Consider the following 19,117-nt stretch of genomic DNA (forward strand, 5'->3'; position numbering starts at 1 on the left):
AGCTCGATCTCTAGCCTCCTACGGAGATGCTGATCCCCCGAGTCTGGTCCTCTGTGAGGCTGGGGCTGAACAGGGTCTTGTCCAGGACCCTGGGAGGCTGGTCCTCAGGGGAGGGCAGGAGGATGGACCTCTCAGGCATCTACCCACCTGTGACCACCCCTTTCACTGCCACGGCCGAGGTGGACTATGGGAAATTGGAGGAGAATCTGCATAAACTGGGCACCTTTCCCTTCCGAGGTAAGTGGGGTCTGTCCACTGGGGGAGTTGGAGGGGTGTGAATGACCCTAGTCTCCTCAGCCAGCGACCAGAGGAGGGTACGCAGGCTCTGTGGAGCTGTTCACAGACAGTCGGGCACCCTGGGGGTCATTCCATTACAGGAGAGGAGCAGGGGGGCACTGGTCTGGGGTCAGGAGGCAGACAGGAAGCTAATTGCAGGCCTGTGATCTTGGAATAAAGATCATCTCCCCCAAAGCCTTGTCAGCACCCTCTTCTGGGCAAAGCCTTCTTTGGCCAGATTAATTCCTGCCCTGCACCCTCTGACTCGTTTCCCCCTTTACACAGAGGCCTCCCCTCTCTGAGATCAGGGACAGCTCAACACGCAACGCAGCCACAGGCACAATAAATGGAGATAAAAGGGGCAAGCCCCGCCCATCACCCCGCCCCGCCCACCAGCTTCCGGCACCCACGGCAGTTAGCCGGCGCAGTGCCATCAGTCGCTCCATTTCACAGACGGGAAGCTGGAGCTCACGCTGATGAGATCACTTGCCCAAGGTCACTCCAGCTAATAAATGGCTGAGGTGGGATTTGAACTCAAGTCAGGCTGCACGGTCACATTTGGCTTACTCCACTGCCGACCGATGCATTACCCCCACTAGACCAGATTCCAACAAATAGGCCCAGGTCAGCCCCAACTTCCCAGGACTTCCCAGGGCTTCCCAGGTGGCGCTAGTGGTAAAGAACCTGACTGCCAGTGCAGGAGACATAAGAGACACAGGTTCGATCCCCTGGAGGAGGGCCTGGCAATCCACTCCAGTATTCTTGCCGGGAGAATCCCATGGACAGAGGAGCCTGGCCGGCTACAGTCCATGGAGTCACAAAGAGCTGCACACAACTAAAGTGACTTAGCACACACAGCACCAACTTGGGAATGGAGTGGTTCTGACCGGTGTGATGCAGTGGAGCGGTTCAGAACATGGACTCTCGATTCAAACCACAGCTCAACCACTGACTTAGCTGTGAGAGAAATCTCTCCAGAACTCAGTTGCCCCATCTGACATGTGGGAGTAATAATGGCCACATCATAGGAGGGTTGGGAGAAAAATCTGAGAGAATGAAAGAGAGAGCATGCTGTAAACTGTGGAGGGTGATATTCATTAGCAGGTATGGACTCCAGTGATGGCGCTGATTAGAATAACAGTATGATCGCCACTGTGGCAGAGATGCATTGTGACAGCACCCGCTGGCCTAAAGGAGACCCTTTTCATATCTTTGTGCTCAGGCGATGTGACCCTTCCCTAGGACAGTGAGTGCCCTGTGGATGCCCACGTTGAGCAGTGACACAAAGGGTATTTCTGCTGGGGCCCAGCTCACAGGAGCCTGAAGGTTACAGGTGAGGCCTGATTCTCTTGAAGCAAAGTAAGAAGCTCCTTGAATCTCTGAGAGAAGACTGGGCCTCACCTCCCAGGTTCAAGGACACTCTAGTGCAGGGGGTGGGGAGGGTGGACTTTGATCTGGGGTCTGTGTGCACCCAGACTCTTCTCTGTACCCTTCCTTCCCCTCCCCTACCCCACTCACTGCTACAGGGGGGTACTGGGGTGCCTGGGAGCATGGCTGCTGTGACTTTGGCAGACTAGCCACCGGTCCATTTCCCATACAACGTACGCAGGCGTCAGCTCCCACCTCAGCTCTCTCTTACCCTCACACACGTGGGAGCAGGGCGCTGTGTGGAAGAACCCAACATCCAGGGTTAGAAGACGTGTAGGAGTATGTTTCTGCCTGTTACGACCTTGGAAAAACCACTGAAACTCTCTAATCCGGTTTCCTCATTTTAGAATGAGAACTGGGCCACAGTGTTCAACGCAGTTCTTCTAAGGAGCCCAAACCTGAGGCCCTGGCACAGAGAATATCGGTCTCTATGGCCCTGTCACAGCTCCCAGGATGCAGTCAGAATGCCTGGGAAAGGGGCAATGAGCCACTTTAGCTCGAAAATCTGTGTCTCTCTTGCTGGATCTTTGCCTCTTTTTGCAGCCCAGGTTTCAGGGGAACCATCACACATCCCACTGCCAGGGCGTCCTGCAATAAATTAAAGGTTCTCCAAACAGGAGATGATCAATAGGCTGCCTGGGTGGCTTAGATGGTAAAGAATCTGCCTGCATTGCTGGAGATCTGGCTTTGATCTCAGGGTCAGGAAGATCCCCTGGAGAAGGAAATGGCAACCCACTCCAGTATTCTTGCCTGGAGAATCCGATGGACAGAGGAATCTGGCAGGATACAGTCTGTGGGGTCACACAGAGTTGGTCATGACTGAGCAAATATAGATAGGATAAAAAAAAAGAGAGATGGGAATCTGTCTTTGAGGAATCAGTGAACAGTTAAGAGAGTCTTCAGGAAGACATTGCCTGAAACTTTTTATTATTTATTTAGCATTATTAATTTGTATTAATTATTTGAATGAAGAATATTCATTTAAATAAAACTTATAACCGAAGAAAAAACGGAAGGGCTTTTGCGGGAGGGGCTTTTGCAGGAGGGCCATTTGTCCCTGAACTCACACCCATGAACAACCTCAAAGATGAACTTTGAATTGTTATTTCCAAATGAGGTTAGTGGATTACCCCAGAGCTACTCCAGCGCTACTCCAGCAGGAGCAGAGAGATGATGTTTCCCATAAAACTTGAGGCTTCTTATTTCCTTATTATGTAGGCAAGTCCATGGATTCTTGTGATGTGTCATATTAATATTTTGTGTATATTGAAGCCATTCACTTGTTAGATGCTTAAAATATTACAATTTTTATAACTGTATTTTGGCATTTAAAAAAATGTGCTATATGCCTCTGGGAGTGACCCAGGCCTGTCTCTACCCTGAGAGGCCCTTGGTATAACTTGGGATTGAGGGCCAAACTCTCAATTGTCTTTAACTACAAGAGCCTGGCCAGCCAGCCCACCCATTCATCACCTGAGCTGTGTGCATCTACAGGGGAGTCAGGAGTAGGGGCAGGAGAAGGCAATGGCACCGCACTCCAGTACTCTTGCCTGGAAAATCCCATGGATGGAGGAGCCTGGTGGGCTGCAATCCAGGGGGTCGCTAGGAGTCGGACACTACTGAGCGACTTCATTTTCACTTTTCGCTTTCATGCATTGGAGAAGGAAATGGCAACCCACTCCAGTGTTCTTGCCTGGAGAATCCCAGGGACGGGGGAGCCTGGTGGGCTGCCGTCTATGGGGTCGCACAGAGTCGGACACGACTGACACGACTTGGCAGCAGCAGGAGTAGGCGCAAAGTCTGGGTTTGCAAGGGCATCACTAAGGCAAGAGGTAGCAGCCCCTATCCTGAAAGAGCCCCAGGGATCTGGGGCTGGGTGAAGTCGCCTATTCTGTGTTTTCTGCCTTCTCAGCCCAATTGTGACCTCATGTTACTTCAGAATGAGCCTCTCCCTTTTTCTTCTGGGCCCTCTCTGTAACGGGGCTAGTGGCTGCAAGTGGAGATGGAATGCTCTGAGCCGACAGTGCAGTAGGCCCTGCACGGGGATGGGGAGTGGGGTGGGGGGGGGGGGGGGGAGGCACGAGGCTTAGGCAACAAGGAATGGATGCCAGCCCAGTCAAGAAGGCCCTTCAACCATGGCCAGCTTGACCCAGCAGACTCTGTCCCTTGGGGACCACCAGATGAGGACGGAAAGAAACCAAAGACTAAAGGATAAGAAGGCCTGGTGTGCAGAATAGATCCCAAGCAGGAGGCGGAAGGGACTCAGAATTGGGGAAGCTACTCTTTTACTGACCTCAGGAACAGCTGTCAGAGTGGGAGAAAGGTCTGGGCCTCAGGCCGTTCCTGTCAGGTTGGACATATAGGATTGTGTGGTCTCTCCCTACCCCGCCCCTCAACCACCTTCCTCACAATGAGGCTTATTGCTGAGGCGGGAGGGGCATCCTAGGGAGGGTGCAGTGGGGGGCCTGCCTGCCAGACACCCTCAGAGAGCCTGTCCTTTCAAGCATGAACCAGACCATCTGGGCTCCCCCACGCCCAGTGTGCTCTTAGCTCTGCCCGCCTGGCGTGGGGTCCTGGAGCCCTTCTTGGAGCTCATCCAGCAACCATCATGCAGGGTGGTGCTGGGGACAGCCCTGTTACTGGGAGGTGGAGGCCTCGTGTTGTGGATGCAGAGGAAGAGGAAAAGGAAGACAGATTCTGAGACCACACAAGAGGTGCAGGAGCCAACAGAGAGCGAAAAATTGAATGATGAGAGTTGGATCAAATCGCACTTTAGCCGTCTTTCCGAGGAGAAGCTGGCCGCCAGCAACACTGCCTGCCTCAACACCGCCGGGCCCAGCAGCTCCGCCGCTGCTCCGCAGCCGGACAGTGGCAGCGGGGAGGCCAGCACCACGGTTCGTGTGGAGACCTTCACCACGCGGCAAGGAGACGAGGGCATGGCCCTTCACCGGGAGACCTTCACCAGCAAGCAGAGAATGTCTGGGACTTCCGTGACCAAAGAGACCCACAAGGAGTCTGCGAAGTCCTCGTCCGCGGAGGAGGCCACGTGGGCTGCCGTGGCCGCCTGTACCAAGGAGATTGACACCAAGGGGCAGCAGCTGGCCAACTCCATGCTGCAACGGGCCACGGCCTGCCAGAACTCGGGCCACCTGGAGACCAAGGACATCAACCAGGAGGAGCTGAAGGCCCTCGAGGAGGTGGAGATGAAGCTGAAGGGGAATTTCCTCACCCAGCGGGAATCCACCGTAGCTGGCGCCAACCACACACACACCTACCACAGCCACTGCCACCACGGCCACCAGGGTTATCCAAACCACCAGTCCCACAGCCTGCCCAACCGCAGTCCCCAGGGCTACCACCCCTTTAAAGCCACCTAACCACAGATGGAGATGCCCCTTCCCCCCGCAGGGCTGGCACAGAAGCATAGGCATCCTGTGTGGCCCATCTCTCTGATGGGGCAACCTATGTGGCCCAGAGTAAGATGCTGCTGCCCAAGTCCCTCCTTCCTCAGGCCCCCCCCAAAGGGTCCCGAGCCCCTTCAGCTGCATGAGTGGGGTCTGCCCCTGACAGCCCCTGGTGAGGGAGAGCTGGGGAGAATTGGGGCAACTGAGGCAGACTCTCAGGCCCCTGCAGAACCCCCGAGAGAAAATGGGAGAGGCAGATCCCAGGAGCAGCCGAGAGCAACACACTGATGCCAAATGCCTGAGCTGAGCCAATAAAGCCTTGCATACCCTTACTCTTGAGTCTGGAGGCTCTGTGGCCAGCCCCAGGTCTGGGCGGGCCTCTGGGGAGAGTGTTCCTCCTGCCAAGTCCTCTTCTGGTAGGCTGATTCAAGGATCCCTAAATTAGCTTCTGGGGTCTTAGGTTCTGGGCATGGGAGATCTCCACAGGGCTCAACTCCCGTTTTTACCTGCTGCCGCCAGAGGAGAAGGAAGCAGCCAGGAGCTGGGGGGTGCGGGGGAGTCCGGTGCGGTGCGGGTTGGAAGTAAGTAGGGGTGGGATGTAGGCCTACAGTCCTCTTGGTGCTGCTCCCTCCCCTCCCCCACTGGGATCGTGCTGGTGCCTCCCCACCAGCTACCTCCAGAGCCTCGGTATTGGGCTACGTACTCTCTCCTGGTTTATGCTGCTGTTGCTGGGGCTGGGGCTGCCACTGCTGCAGTACTACTAAGCAAGAGCATCACTCCTACTACAATCACTCCCCTGCCTTTAAAAAATTTTTAATATTTATTTATTTAGGCTGTGCCAGGTCTTAGCTGCAGTATGTGGGATCTTTAGCTGCGGCATCTGGGCTCTAGTTTCTGATCAGGAATCAAACCTGGGCCCCCTGTGTTAGGAGTGTGGCTGCTGCTGCTGCTGCTTCTGCTAAGTCGCTTCAGTCATGTCCGACTCCGTGCGACCCTATAGATGGCAGCCCACCAGGCTCCCCTGTCCCTGGGATTCTCCAGGCAAGAACACTGGAGTGGGTTGCAATCATTTCCTTCTCCAGTGCATGAGAGTGAAAAGTGAAAGTGAAGTCGCTCAGTCGTGCCCGACTCTTCGCGACCCCATGGACTGCAGCCTACCAGCCTACCCCGTCCATGAGGAGTGTGGAGTCTTAGCCATTGGGCCACCAGGGAAATCCCTCCCTCCAACCACCACCTTTTTTTAAGTTTTTAGTACATGCCACGCTCTGTGTCATGTTACAGCACAGACCCAAGAGGAAGGTATTACATTATCTCCACTTTGCAGGTGAGGCTCAGAGGTGTAATCTTCTCAGAGGTGGCATAGACAGTAGGTGGATATTGCTGGGGTCAGAGCCCAGTGTGGCCTGACTCCAAAGCTCGTACCCCTAATCCCTGCCCTCTGCTGCTCCCTGGTCTGATGCCCACTGTCCCCTGAACTGTTGTCTCTCATAATTGTCCCTGTCCTCTTCCCACATGTCCTGACATGCTCTGTACAAGAGACCCACAAGCCTGGGACTCTCCCTACCTCCTCTTTCTGGGTCCCAAGAAGCCATTTCTGGGGCAAATGATGACGTCCCTGTTAAGCTGTTAAAGGGAGACAGCTGTCTTCCCCAGGAAACTTGAGAGAAGTCAGCTACACGGCACTGTCTAACCCCCAGTGTCTCCTTTACATAGACATTTCTTACCATTTGTATCTATTATGGATTTACCAGTGGTTTCCAAACTGTGAGGAGAAGGCAATGGCACCCCACTCCAGTACTCTTGCCTGGAAAATCCCATGGATGGAGGAGCCTGGTAGGCTTTAGTCTGTGGGGTCATGAAGAGTCGGACACGACTGAGCGACTTCACTTTCACTTTTCACTTCCATGCATTGGAGAAGGAAATGGCAACCCACTCCAGTTCTTGCCTGGAGAATCCCAGGGACGGGGGAGCCTGGTAGGCTGCAGGCCATGGGGTCCCAAAGAGTTGGACACGACTGAGCGACTGTGGGCCTCAAACTTCAGGAAGGAGGTGCCTAGAATCATTGCAAAGAATGGATAAATCTATAAACACTCTAAATGTAGTCAATTGTGACTTTATGGAGCACAGTTAGGAGTATTTGAATATTTCTGACACTGCTAATCAGTGACTATATAAATGTTGATATGTGTGTGTGTAAGGTACTTCATAATAAAAATCTTAATTGGGAAAAAAATGGAGCCAATCGTACTGGAAAATGTTGGAAGATGCTAATTAGAAACCAAAAGCAGTAAGTTTGGGCTTCTGAAAATGATTGTTAAAATTTGTGCATTTATTTGAAAGACCTTAAATCCCTTATTTAAAACTTAATACATAAAATTTCAGATTAGCTAATTATGACTTTGGAATCTTAGCTTTTAAAAAGTTTCACACTGGCAAAAATTTCAAATAAGGTCTGCAGTTAGTACTCATGTTCACTGTCTAGTTTTGATCACTGTTCTCTAATTAGGTATGATGACGGAGGGATGTATGGAAATCCTCTGTACCATTTTTGCAGCTTTCCTGTAAATCTGAAGGTAGTTCAAGTTAAAAGTCAAAAAATTATTGAACAATTCAGTTATGAGCTCATGTCAAAGTTTTACTACAGTTGTACTTCAGGGAAAATAGCTTCTAAGGAGCCAATTCAAGTATAAACTCTTGGTGAGGATATTTTTATAAGAAAAGAGAATGGTTAAATCATTGTTAGACTAGATAGAAAAGTGAACAGTCACTCGCCTCTTGCCTGAGAGTCTGCTGGGGGTCGGGGGGTGGCTGGTTTCCCAGATCAAGGCTTAATTCCATTAAAACTCATTAGGAAATTGCTTCAGCATTTCATCAGGAACTTTCCTTTCTTCCTAGTGGGAGGTTATGAATTACATCATGCAGAAAAGTTCTGCCCCAGACCAGGTTTGGGATAATTTTTCTTTCATACTACCAATTGTCAACACATAGGTCAACAGGCAGTGTGCTAGGTGTCACAGAGGAGGCCAAAATGAGGCAGATGCTATCCTTGACCTAGATTCTTCTAGACTAGTGCTGAGCAAGGACAAAACACCGTGGAGTCCAGTGGGGAGGGGGTTTGAGGAAGGCTTCAAGGTCCTTGCAGCATGTGGGGGGCTGCGACTAAGGCGGTGTTCTGGGCAGAGGGAAGAACAGGAGCAAAGGCGTACTGCAGGAAGATGGTCATGTGTCTGGGGGCTCTGACAGTCAGTTTGGCTGGAAGGGAGTGTTTAGAGATCAGCAACAGAGGAGGAGGAAAAGCCTGGAAAGTGACTCCAAAGCCTCAAGCCAAGGAGGACTTAGGAAAATGTCTGTTCAATTTCCTCATTTCACAGCAGAGGCCAGTTGGAGAAATTTTTCCTAGTCCCAACAGGTGGGGGTAAGGGAGGTCGAAGGATTCTGAGGATCTCCACGCAGTTTTGAGTAGACAGCAGGGAAGGACTAGGAACAGGCAAGAGAAGTTCAGAGGAAACATGCTCAGGGAAGACTGGATTCCAAGAAGACTTCTCGGAGGAGGTGGCAATGATGATGGGCCAAGGTGTGTGATACTGACTGGAGAAGCTCCTTATGTAAAAGAGATTGTGCTTCCTCTTGGCCACAGTAAGTCACCCTGTTGCTTGTGTGTCTTCAGCCTCCACCCAACTCCCCTTATCAGGCCACACTGGCTCCTAGAGGACCCAGAGTAACCATGTGGCAAAGGAGAGAAGCTTCTCACATGAGCTTCTTTCCTGTCAGAGCTGGAGGGGCTGAGAGGTCCCTGAATGCATCCTCCCCTCCCATACCAGCCACCGTCCCCCTCCTCAGACTGAAAGTTGCCATGATCCAGTTTTAAGGTTTGAGCACTTCCTCTGACTCCGTAATGACTATAGCTACTTGAGTGCTGGGTTCTGTCTATTGTAGGCATTTGTAAATAGGATCTCATTTAAACTTCACATAACTTTAAAAAGGGCACTAAAATTACCCCCATTTTCCAGTTGAGGAAGCTGAAGTTTGATTAAGCTATTTGCTCAAGAGATCAGAGCTGGCAAGGGGCCACACTGGGAGTTAACCTTGGGCTCTTGGTGCCAGCTCTGCTGCTCCCTGCTTCCCCAGCGCTCACTTTCCTTATCTGCCACCCATCCTGAGTTCTGGTCTTTCCTCTTCTTTAGCCACGCCTCCACTCCCAGCGGCATACTGGGCCCGAACCTGGACATCTGGTCAAGGAAAAGGAGGGGGTTCTTGGCAGTATCACTTCACAGACTTCAAAGTGCTTTTTTTCTCTCATACATTTTCTCATTTGAGCCTTTAAGACAGCTCTATAAGGTAGGCCTGAAGTGCCCTTATTGTCCGGAGTCTCAAGAGAGCCATGTAACTTGCCCAACAGCCAGAGGGGCCTGAGTCCAGCGCTTGCCTGACTCCATCACCCTTCCTGTTCCCCAGCCTGGACTCACTGCCTTCTTGAGAGTCAGGTCTGGGTTGGATGCTCCCTTAAGTAAAACGAGGAGAGGCCACTAGGAGTCTGGAGCACAGGGCCTGCTTCGCCCACCTGCTCCCACCCCCGGCCAAGCTCAAGACCCAGCCATCCTGCTGTTTAGGCCAAGTCCACCTGTGGGACATGGAGGTTTCTGGACTTGGCCACCAGAATGAAAGGGGACTTGGCAGTGAGTGACTATGGCTAGAGAGATGTCTGCATCAAGAAGCCCCCTTCAGGAGGGCTTGGGGAGGCAGGCGCTGAAGCTTGGCCTCTAAATCCTTAGCCAGAGGCTACTGGGCCTGTCATGGCTGGACTGGAGCCCTCTCTGGGGTTGGCAACTCTGCGAGTGGGATGATCCACTGAGAAATCAGTGAGCGAGAAGAAGGCTTCTACCATGGGCTCCTAGCCTGACGTGGAAGAGCTGATGCTGAGGCGATGATCTAACAGAAGCAGAAAGCTATTTGCCTCTGCAATGTTACCAAGACACGAACCTGGGGGAGAAATGCTAAGTATCCAGGAAGTTCTTCCAGCAGCCCGCTCAGTAGACTTGATGGGATAGTGAACAGCACAGAGAAAGCCTTGTGGTGTAAAGCTGACTCCCCACCAACACTGTGTCCTCTTAAGGATGACTCACGGGAACAATCTTTCTCGGTCCCAGTGCCAGGAAAATCTGTGTTTCTCCAGGGCAGCTGCTTTGCATTATCTTGATTTCTACATATCTGTCAGCTGACTACATTTCCCTTTTAGCTTTGACTGTCAGGAACCTCCAATCTCTGTCAGAACTGAATGGCAGCGATTTTGTATATTAATATAGCCCCCACTTTCTTTCGTTTCTCCCCAATAGTCTTCTATGTATTAATAATCTTTGTGTATCGTATGCTCCATTTAAGGGAAAAAATTTGGGGATGGGATGGAGAGGAGAAAGAAGAGGAAAGAGAAAGTTGAATGAAAAAAGCTGAGAGGAAAATGGTTTTGCATTCTCTTTAGATGCAGTTGAAGAGCATCAGTTCTACTGGTCTCTTGGGGATATGAAGTGATTGACACCTCTAATGTTAGAAACCTCACAAATTGGATAAAACAGGAAATGCAAAATAAAATAATGAGATGCCACTTTTGATCCAGAAAATTGGCAAGAATTTGTTCTGACAACACTCAGTATTGATGTGAATGAGCACTCACAGGTTTTCCCTCTGTGCTGCTACATATGGACTGGCTAACTGGAAGTCTGGCACGTGAAAGTGCATTTACCTGCGACTCAGCCAGTACACACCTAAGTATCTAAACTGAGAGAAACTCTTAAACTGTTGGTTTCAGCGTTGTTTATAATAGCAAAATAGGAAATATTCTATTATGCCAAAAGGAGAATGAAAAGTTAAGTTGTGGTCTAACTTCACAAGAGAGTATTACATAGCAATGAAAACGAATGAATCGGGGCTCTCTGTACCGCTGTGGACAAAGCTCAAAACCTAATGGTGAGCAAAAATGGCAAAGAGCAGAAGATTATGTGATTCCATTTCTATAAAGTCTTATTAAGCAAAAAACCCATTATATATTGTTTATGGCTCCAGATTTGTGTTTTAAGGGTACAAAGACACGAATGGGAACCATGAACACTTGAGACAGGCCAGAGATGAGGAAGAGATGGGGGGAGGTGGTCGAGGGTGCTGGGTACACTGATGTGGATTATATTATTACCTATTCTTTTTGATATGCTGAAATATCTCATTAAAACAAAAAAAAATGGTGTGAACACTGTCACTGCAATAGGGGACAACACTCTGCCTGCCTCAGGACAAAGATGGGAAGGAAATGTGTGAAAAACAGCGGTGCTGGGGAGGTAGGAACCTGGGTGAGTTAAGACCGACGGCCAGTTTTTCACAAGCAGGTAGTAGGGTCTTGCTTCTCTTGCAGGCTTCGTGCTCCAGGGCTCCAATGGCGAGTTCCCCTTCCTGACCAGCAGTGAGCGCCTGGAGGTGGTGAGCCGCGCACGCCAGGCCCTGCCCAAGGACAAGCTCCTGCTGGCCGGCTCCGGCTGCGAGTGTGAGGCCTGAATTCCCCGGGCCTGGCGGTGGCTGCGTGTGGGGGGCTGGCTCCCTGGCCTGGAGCTGGGTTCAGTCTAGGTCTTGTCTGTCTCTTCTGCGTCCCTCGCTTGCCTCGGTCCTAGTCTGGTCCTCTCCCTTCCGCCCTCGCCCACCATGGCCTGTAGGGAAGACTTCTTTCTTCCTCCTGTAGCTACTCAGGCCACGGTGGAGATGACCGTGAGCATGGCCCAGGCTGGGGCTGACGCCGCCATGGTGGTGACCCCTTGCTACTATCGTGGCCGCATGAGCAGCACCGCCCTCATTCACCACTACACCAAGGTGGGTTAAGGTGGGGGTGTGGGTTTGAGGCCTGGGCCCAGAGGAAGCTGGGTGGAGCAGAGATTCTGCCCAGGGAGGGGAGGGGAGAAGCAAGGAGCAGAGTAGTGAACAGCAGCTTGGGAGAGGGGAGGGACACCACCAGCTACCAGCTGTGTGACCGTGGGCAACTGACCTAACCCTGCTGTGCCGCTCTTCCCGCCCTTCTCAAATGGGAGGAATAATGAATCTTCCTCCAGGGAGGATTAGATCAATCAAAACGAAAAGGACTTGGAGCTGTGCCTGGCACATAGCAGTCTTAAGTGTCACCTAGGATCAGTGCTTCCAGTTGGGGTGCCCAGCTCTGTGGTTTCTCACCCAAGAGGTGGGCCAGCCCAGGCAGTCCTGCACTGCCCCAGGCTCCAGCCGCCTCGGGCCTGGGGCAGCGGCCCCTCTTCTCTGCATCCTCAGGTGGCTGACCTGTCTCCAGTTCCTGTGGTACTGCCCCCCTCTCTTCTCTGCGCCCTCAGGTGGCTGATCTGTCTCCAATTCCTGTGGTGCTGTACAGCGTCCCAGCCAACACGGGGCTGGACCTGCCGGTGGATGCAGTGGCCACGCTTTCCCAGCACCCCAATATTGTGGGCATCAAGGACAGCGGGGGTGACGTGAGTGGCAGTGGCCCTTAGCCGGGGACTCCTTCTTCTCTTCTCCTTTGATACTGACTTCAGGGCAGCTCTAGGACCTGCTTCAGTCCTGGGCTCTGGTGTGGGTTCCCTCTGTCCTCTGGGCTCTCTGGGGTTCGTCTGAATCAAGGGGGCATCTCTCTGGGACCTTGACTCTCATTCTCCCCCACTTGCCCAGCCCCCAGCCCCCAGTCCCCAACCAGGCCGGCAGCAGAGCCTGTGGGCCCAGCTCTCACACTAGCTTGGCCGTTATTACAGGTGACCAGGATTGGGCTGATTGTTCACAAGACCAGGAGTCAGGATTTCCAGGTGTTGGCCGGATCGGCTGGCTTCCTACTGGCCAGCTATGCCATAGGTAGGCCTCCTAGTCCTCTCAGACTGTGACAAGTGGTCATGATACAGGCAGCTGGGTTTTTCTGGGAAAGACGCTGAAGGCCAGGACTGTGTGGACAGGGGGCTTTTGCCAGCCTGCCTGCTGGGAAACCTCAGAGATATGCCTCACCACTTACTTATCTGAATAGTGGATGCTTCTAAGTGACCTTGTTAGGCAGAGGAGGGTGGCTGTGAACAATCCCCTGGCCTGTAGTGGAGATGCCTGCAGTTTGTTCTAAGTCCCAAGCTCCCTGCTTAGGTGACAAATTTAGCTCCTTTAATCTCACCTTGTAAATCATCCTCTAAGGGCAGAGGCCTTGGGGCGCTTCCCACCAGTCTGGGAGTGCATTTTCCTCTCTCCCTGGGCCCAGGCTAGAATGAATTGTCAGGCCTGCAGGGTTGGCCTGGGGATCTTCAGCTGATTGAGCAGACTCTGCTGCAGTCTAGGATCCTAGGAATGTTATCGTTTAGACCAAGTGCTCTTGTCTGCTTGGGGTCAAGGTCCCTGAGTTCAGGCTGGATTTGGGCCCCGGAGGGGAGGGAAGCACCTGCTCCCATTAGCTAAAGCCCCAGTGATTTGAGATTTGAGTTACTTTTCCAGTGATGCAGGGGACAATGCTGCTTCATGTTCTCTCTGGTCTCTGCAGATTTTGGCTTGTGGTATATGTTCTGCATAACTCTCCTCTGCCCTGTCACAGTCTCTAAAGGGGAGGGTTAGGGGAGACCCATTTATGCTTCCTTCCTGAGTGTGGTAGGTGGAAATAGCACTGGAGATCTAAGCTGGAATCTGAGCTCTGCCATTTATTCACTGACTACCACCGGGCAAGGTAAATGACCTCTCTGGGCCTGAGTTCTTACTCGGCAAAGCAGAGAGATGTGAGGATTAGAGAGCATTGGCCCTGTGTCTGTCATAGCCCTTGACACAGTAGGTTTTTGATAAACAGCAGTTATATTCACTCATGAGAAATGCCCCCTCTCTCTCCAGTCTTGAGGCCACTCTGCTTTGAGTCACTCCTAACTAGCTTTGCAATCACACTAAACAGGCTGGCAGAAGTGGCAGAACTTCCGAGATCACAGCCAGCCTGTTTCCATTGCCCAGAGGAGAGCAAAGAGGACCAGCGAGTGTTAGGTGACTTGTCCAAGTTCACACAGCCAATGGGAGGAGACGCTGGGCCTCCTGACTAAGCCTAGGGCTCATTCTCCTCCCCCACGACTGTCCCAGGCTGAATTCACTGGGGGGAATACAGTTTCCATAGAGCAGAGGCTTCCCATCCATGCCATCCCCTCCCAGGGCTGATGAGTCAGGGGGCAATTGCAGGAGTGTGGAGGTGCCAACTGGCAGGTGGGACTTTACCGTGGGGGAGAGGGGGATGAGGGAAAGGAACCGTCCTTGAGTCAGCCTTTAGGCTCTGTTCCTTGCCCCTCAGCCTGTGGGATTCTATTTTGAATATGCTGGCAAGGTTCTCTCCGGAAATCTGTACTCCGTAAACTCACAGACCGTGTCTCAGATGTGGCTCACTGGTGGCCTAAAAATCCGCAGCCTGACTCCCCAGAATGAAGAGGTGCTGGGGACCAAGATTTAGAATTCTCTTCGAGAAGAGGCTCTAGCTGATATTCTGCCTTTTACCCTGTGGCAGGAGCTGTGGGGGGCGTGTGTGCCCTGGCCAATGTCCTGGGGGCTCAGGTGTGCCAGCTGGAGAGACTCTGCCTCACAGGGCAATGGGAAGATGCCCAGAAACTGCAGCACCGCCTCATTGAGCCAAACACTGCGGTGAGCTCCCAGCCCTTGGGCCCAGCGTGGGGGTGGTCTGTGTCCTTGTTGGAACAGGAGCCAGTGCTGGCACAGGGGTCCCTCCTTGTTCTCTCCTCTTTCAGAAAGGCTTTTTAGAAAACATCCCAGTGTGGGAAACTCTTTGTGCCTCCTCAGGAAATCTTGACTTCAGAAAAAGTCGAGCCCCGTTGGTTCTCAAACTTAAGTGTGCATTAGAATTCATTCAGGGAGCTGGTTAAAATTCTACTCCTTTAGACCCAGGAATAGTCACTGAGACAAACGTCCTAGGTGACTGTGACATAGGGAATCCTGGAACCGTACTTAGAGATACACTGCCTAGAGAGAGGGAACCATGGGCCTTTATGTCAGCTTTATAAGGGGCCAGATCCTGAAAAATGGAACGACAGATTAATAAAGGCATGAGAAGCCTGGAGGTATTCAGAGCCCAGCTTTCCCAGGAGAGTCCTGTCTTCAAATAATCCACTCTGCAGTCAGACCGTGTACCCCAAGTCTGTGTCGGGCAAATCAAGGAGAAGAGGCAAGGTGGAACGCTGGTCAAGGGCAGGCAATGCTGTGCTGAGCCATACTGGAGTCTGAGGCAAAAAGAAAAACATGTGTCCCTGGAGACATGTTTTCATTTATACTTTAAATTAAACTTTTTACTCTAGTATCACTGTGGATTCACATGATAAGAAACAATACATGGAGATTCCATCTACCCATTACCCTGTTTACCCCAATGGTAACATCTTACAAAACTATAGCACAATATCACAACCAGGATTTTGACTAACATATAGTCAAGATATAGAATATTTCCATTACCATAAGGATCTCTCCCCTGGCAGCCACAAATATGTTCATTTCTGTAATTTTATCAGTTCAAGACAGTTATATAAATGGAATAAGATCATCTAGAACCTTTTGAAATTTGCTTTTTTTTTCCACTCAGCATAATTTTCTGGAGATTCATTCAAACACATGTATCAGTTCTTTTTTATTATTGAATGTGTCCAGAAACAGCTTTGTTTAACCATTTACCTGTTGAAGGATAGCTCGTTGTTCCCAGTTTGGGGCTATTAAAAGCTGCTGTGAACATCCATGAACAGATTTTAGTATAAGTTCTCATTTTTTCTGGGATAAATACAGAACTGGTGGGTTGTATAATGTTTGCATGCTTAGCGTTTTAAGAAACTGACCAACTTTTTTCCAGAGTAAGTGTACCATTTTGTATTTTTGTTGTTGTTAGTTGTGTCCAACTCTTTTGTGACGCTATGGACTGCAGCCTGCCAGGCTCCTATGTCTGTGGGATTTCACAGGAAAGAATACTGGAGTGGACTGTCATTTCCTTCTCCAATTTTGTATTTACATCAGTGTAAATGTATGAGTGACCCAGTTACTCTGTATCCTCAACAGCATTTGGTGTTGTGGCTTTTTTTTTTCATTCTGATAGGCATGTTGTGACATCTCATTGTGGCTTTAATTTACAGTTTTCTGATGGCTAATGCTATTGAAACTCTTATAATGTATTTATTTGCCATTTATATGAAATGTCTATTTTTGTCTCTTACCCAGTTTCCAACTGGATTTTTCTTTCCACTGTTGAGTTTTAGAAGTTCTTTATACCTTCTAGATACTAATCCTTTGTCAAAAATGTTGTCTGCAAATATTTCTCCCAGTCTGTAGTTTATCTTCTCATCCTCTTAACAGATCTTTTGCAGAGCAAAAGTTTTTCAATTTTAAGGAAGTCTAATTATCAATATTTACTTTTATGTTTATGCTTTTGATGCAAGTCTAAGAATCTTTGCTTAGCACAAGATTGTGAAGTTTTTCTTTTCTTTTTCCTAAAAGTTTTATGTTTTACAAGCCTGTGACCCATTTTGAGTTAATTTTTGTAAAACGTATGAGACTTAGATCAAGGTTCATTTTTTTTTTTTTTCTTTTTTGGCCTGTAGATATCCACTTGCTCCAGCACCATCTGTTGAAAAGATGATCTTTCCTTTATTGAATTACTTTTGCACCTTTGTCAAAAATCAGCTGGGTGTATTTGTGTGGGTCTATTTCTGGACTCTCTATTCTCTCCATTGATCTATCCCTCTGCAGTATCACACGGACTTGATTATTGTAGGTGTATAATAAATCTTGAAATCAGCTAGACCAACTCTTCCTACTATGTTCTTTTCTTCCCCAAAATTGTTTTAACTAATCTAAATCTTTTGTCTTGCCATATACATTTTAGAAAAATACTATCTATATCTATAAATACTTTTGCTAGGATTTTGGTAGGAATTGTCTTAAACTTGTACACCAATTTGGGAACGACTGACATTTTTGCTTTGTTGTCTTCAAATCCTTGAATAGGATAGGTCTCCATTTATGTAAACCTTCTTTGATTTGTTTCGTCAGCATTTTATAGCTTTTGGCGCACAAGTTCTCTACAAGTTTTGAGAGATTTACACCTAAGTGGCTCATATTTTTGAGTGATTGTAAATGATATTGTATTTTTAATTTCACTATAAAATATTCATTGCTAGTATGTATAGGAACCAACTGATTTTTGCTTGTTTATCTCACTTATATATGACTTTGCTAAACTCACTTATGAGTTCTAAGAGATTTTTTTTCTAAATTCCTTGGGATTTTTCGACATAGACAATCATGTCATCTATAAATGGGCATGTTTTAATCTCTTCCTTTCTGATCTACATGCCTTTTATTTCCTTTCTTGCCTTAGTGCACTGGCTAGAATTTCCTGCACTAAGATGAACAAGAGTAGTGTCTTGACTTGTTTCTGATCTTAAGGAAAAGCACTCAGTCTTTCACTGTTAAGCACATTGGTAGGTAGGTTTCTATAGATGCTCTTTATCAAGCTGAGGAAGTTCTCCCTCTATTCCAGCGTTCAGAAAGTTTCAAAAAATCATAAATGGGTGTTGAATTTTTGTCAAATTTTTTTCTTTATTGATTCATATGATCATGTGTTTTATTTCCTCTTTAGCTTATTAATATGGTGAGTGACATTAATAATTTTTAAGTACTGAACCAGACTTGTATCCCGGTGGAATAAGCTCCACTGGCATATGATGTATAACTCTTTTTATATATTGCTGAATTTCATTTGCTAATACTTTTTCAAGGATTTTTCCTCTCTATATTCATGAGAGATATTGGTATATAGTCTGTCTTTCTTTGCTTCTTTTCTTCTGTACTGTCTTTGTCTGATTTTGGTATCGGGATAAAAATAGCTTAATTAATTGATTGGGAAATGTTCCCTTCTCTTCTGTTTTCTGGAAGAGATTATGAAAATTGATGTTGTATCTTTGAACATTTTAAAGAATTCTTCAGTGAAACCATCTGGGCCTGGAGGTTTCTTTTTTGGGAGTTTAAATATAATAATAACTCCATACTAGGCCTCTGCTGATACCTCACTGGCTGGAAGGGATAGACGTGCCTCCTTACTGCTCCCCATGTGGCCTCCTCTGATATCTCTAGTGTGTTTGACAGGGTGGCCTCCTTAAGGGTGGGCAGTGGTCAAAGTTCTGACCCTTCTGCAGGGTCTGGCTAGAGCAGAGAGATTACTGTTCACAAGTTCTCCATCTTGCTCAGCTGCCCCTTCCTTGTCTTCGACCAGAGGGAACAGGCCTTTGTGGGGCTTTTCTTGTCTCTGCTTCCTGGCATTCCAGGGTCCCTGCTCCTTTGGCTCCAAGTCTGGGCCGAGGAGCTTGGCACTGTGCTGTTTCTTGGGTCCCGAGGTCGCTAGTCAGTCTTCCTTCTCTCTGCCTTTCAGACTTTTGTGTTGGTTTTTATATAATGTCCTGGGTTTTTTATTTTTATTTTTTTAGTTCTGCTTTTTGAGGGGAATAAAGAAAAGTACACCTATTCCATCTTCCTGGAAGTGAAAGCTCTAAGCAGTTTTCTTTTATTTATTTATTTGGCTGTACCAAATCTTAGCTGCAGCATGCAAACTCTTAGTTGTGGCATGGGGATCCAGTTCCCTGACCAGGGCTCAAATCCAGGCTCCCTGTATTAGGAGACCAGACTCCTAGTCACTGGACCAGCAGGGAAGTTCCTCAGGTAGTTTTCTAAATGGTGATTTTTCCCTCCCAGGATATTAGAGTAGTTGGCAAAAAAACACTGAAAATTTTTAAAGTAGGTACATTAACATTTGCAACACTTTTTCCATTTAATATCAAAAACATAACTTACTAGAATTTTACTTCTCTGGCTTGAATGGAAGCAAACACATCAAACCAACTTTTTTCCCTACATCTACTTCTAGACAAAAAAGTTACCATTAAAAATATGCAAAACATGTATGGGGGCACATGTAATTAATGGACTCAGGCTACAAGATTCTGGGC

General features: G+C 48.9%; 2 protein-coding genes across 3 annotated transcripts in view; both read left to right on the plus strand.

Moving 5' to 3' along the window:
* HOGA1 (4-hydroxy-2-oxoglutarate aldolase 1) overlaps window positions 1-19,117 on the plus strand; it is a 26,822-nt gene continuing 7,705 nt past the window's right edge. For both annotated transcript variants that reach the window (XR_003586623.3, XM_004020082.6), the window contains exons 1-6: window positions 1-237; window positions 11,509-11,637; window positions 11,830-11,957; window positions 12,464-12,598; window positions 12,875-12,971; window positions 14,626-14,759. Coding sequence is in view for 1 of the 2 variants with exons in the window: in XM_004020082.6 (XP_004020131.3) it covers window positions 27-237; window positions 11,509-11,637; window positions 11,830-11,957; window positions 12,464-12,598; window positions 12,875-12,971; window positions 14,626-14,759 (834 nt within the window). In the remaining variant the exon portion in view is untranslated. The remainder of the gene's footprint in view (window positions 238-11,508; window positions 11,638-11,829; window positions 11,958-12,463; window positions 12,599-12,874; window positions 12,972-14,625; window positions 14,760-19,117) is intronic.
* On the plus strand, window positions 3,840-11,502 carry C22H10orf62 (chromosome 22 C10orf62 homolog). The gene is made up of 2 exons (XM_012103168.3): window positions 3,840-3,930; window positions 4,120-11,502. The coding sequence occupies exons 1-2, from the start codon at window positions 3,840-3,842 to the stop codon at window positions 5,079-5,081; spliced, it is 1,053 nt and encodes a 350-aa protein (XP_011958558.2). The 3' UTR covers window positions 5,082-11,502.

This window comes from Ovis aries, chromosome 22, assembly GCF_016772045.2.
Source record: "Ovis aries strain OAR_USU_Benz2616 breed Rambouillet chromosome 22, ARS-UI_Ramb_v3.0, whole genome shotgun sequence".
Classification (NCBI taxonomy): domain Eukaryota; kingdom Metazoa; phylum Chordata; class Mammalia; order Artiodactyla; family Bovidae; genus Ovis; species Ovis aries.

Bases quoted from the DNA above. Each gene is read 5' to 3' on its own strand.
- C22H10orf62 (XM_012103168.3), top strand. From the start codon at position 3,840: ATGGCCAGCTTGACCCAGCAGACTCTGTCCCTTGGGGACCACCAGATG. The intron at 3,931-4,119 runs GTGCAGAATAGA...CCTCACAATGAG, and splicing joins AAAGGATAAGAAGGCCTGGT to GCTTATTGCTGAGGCGGGAG.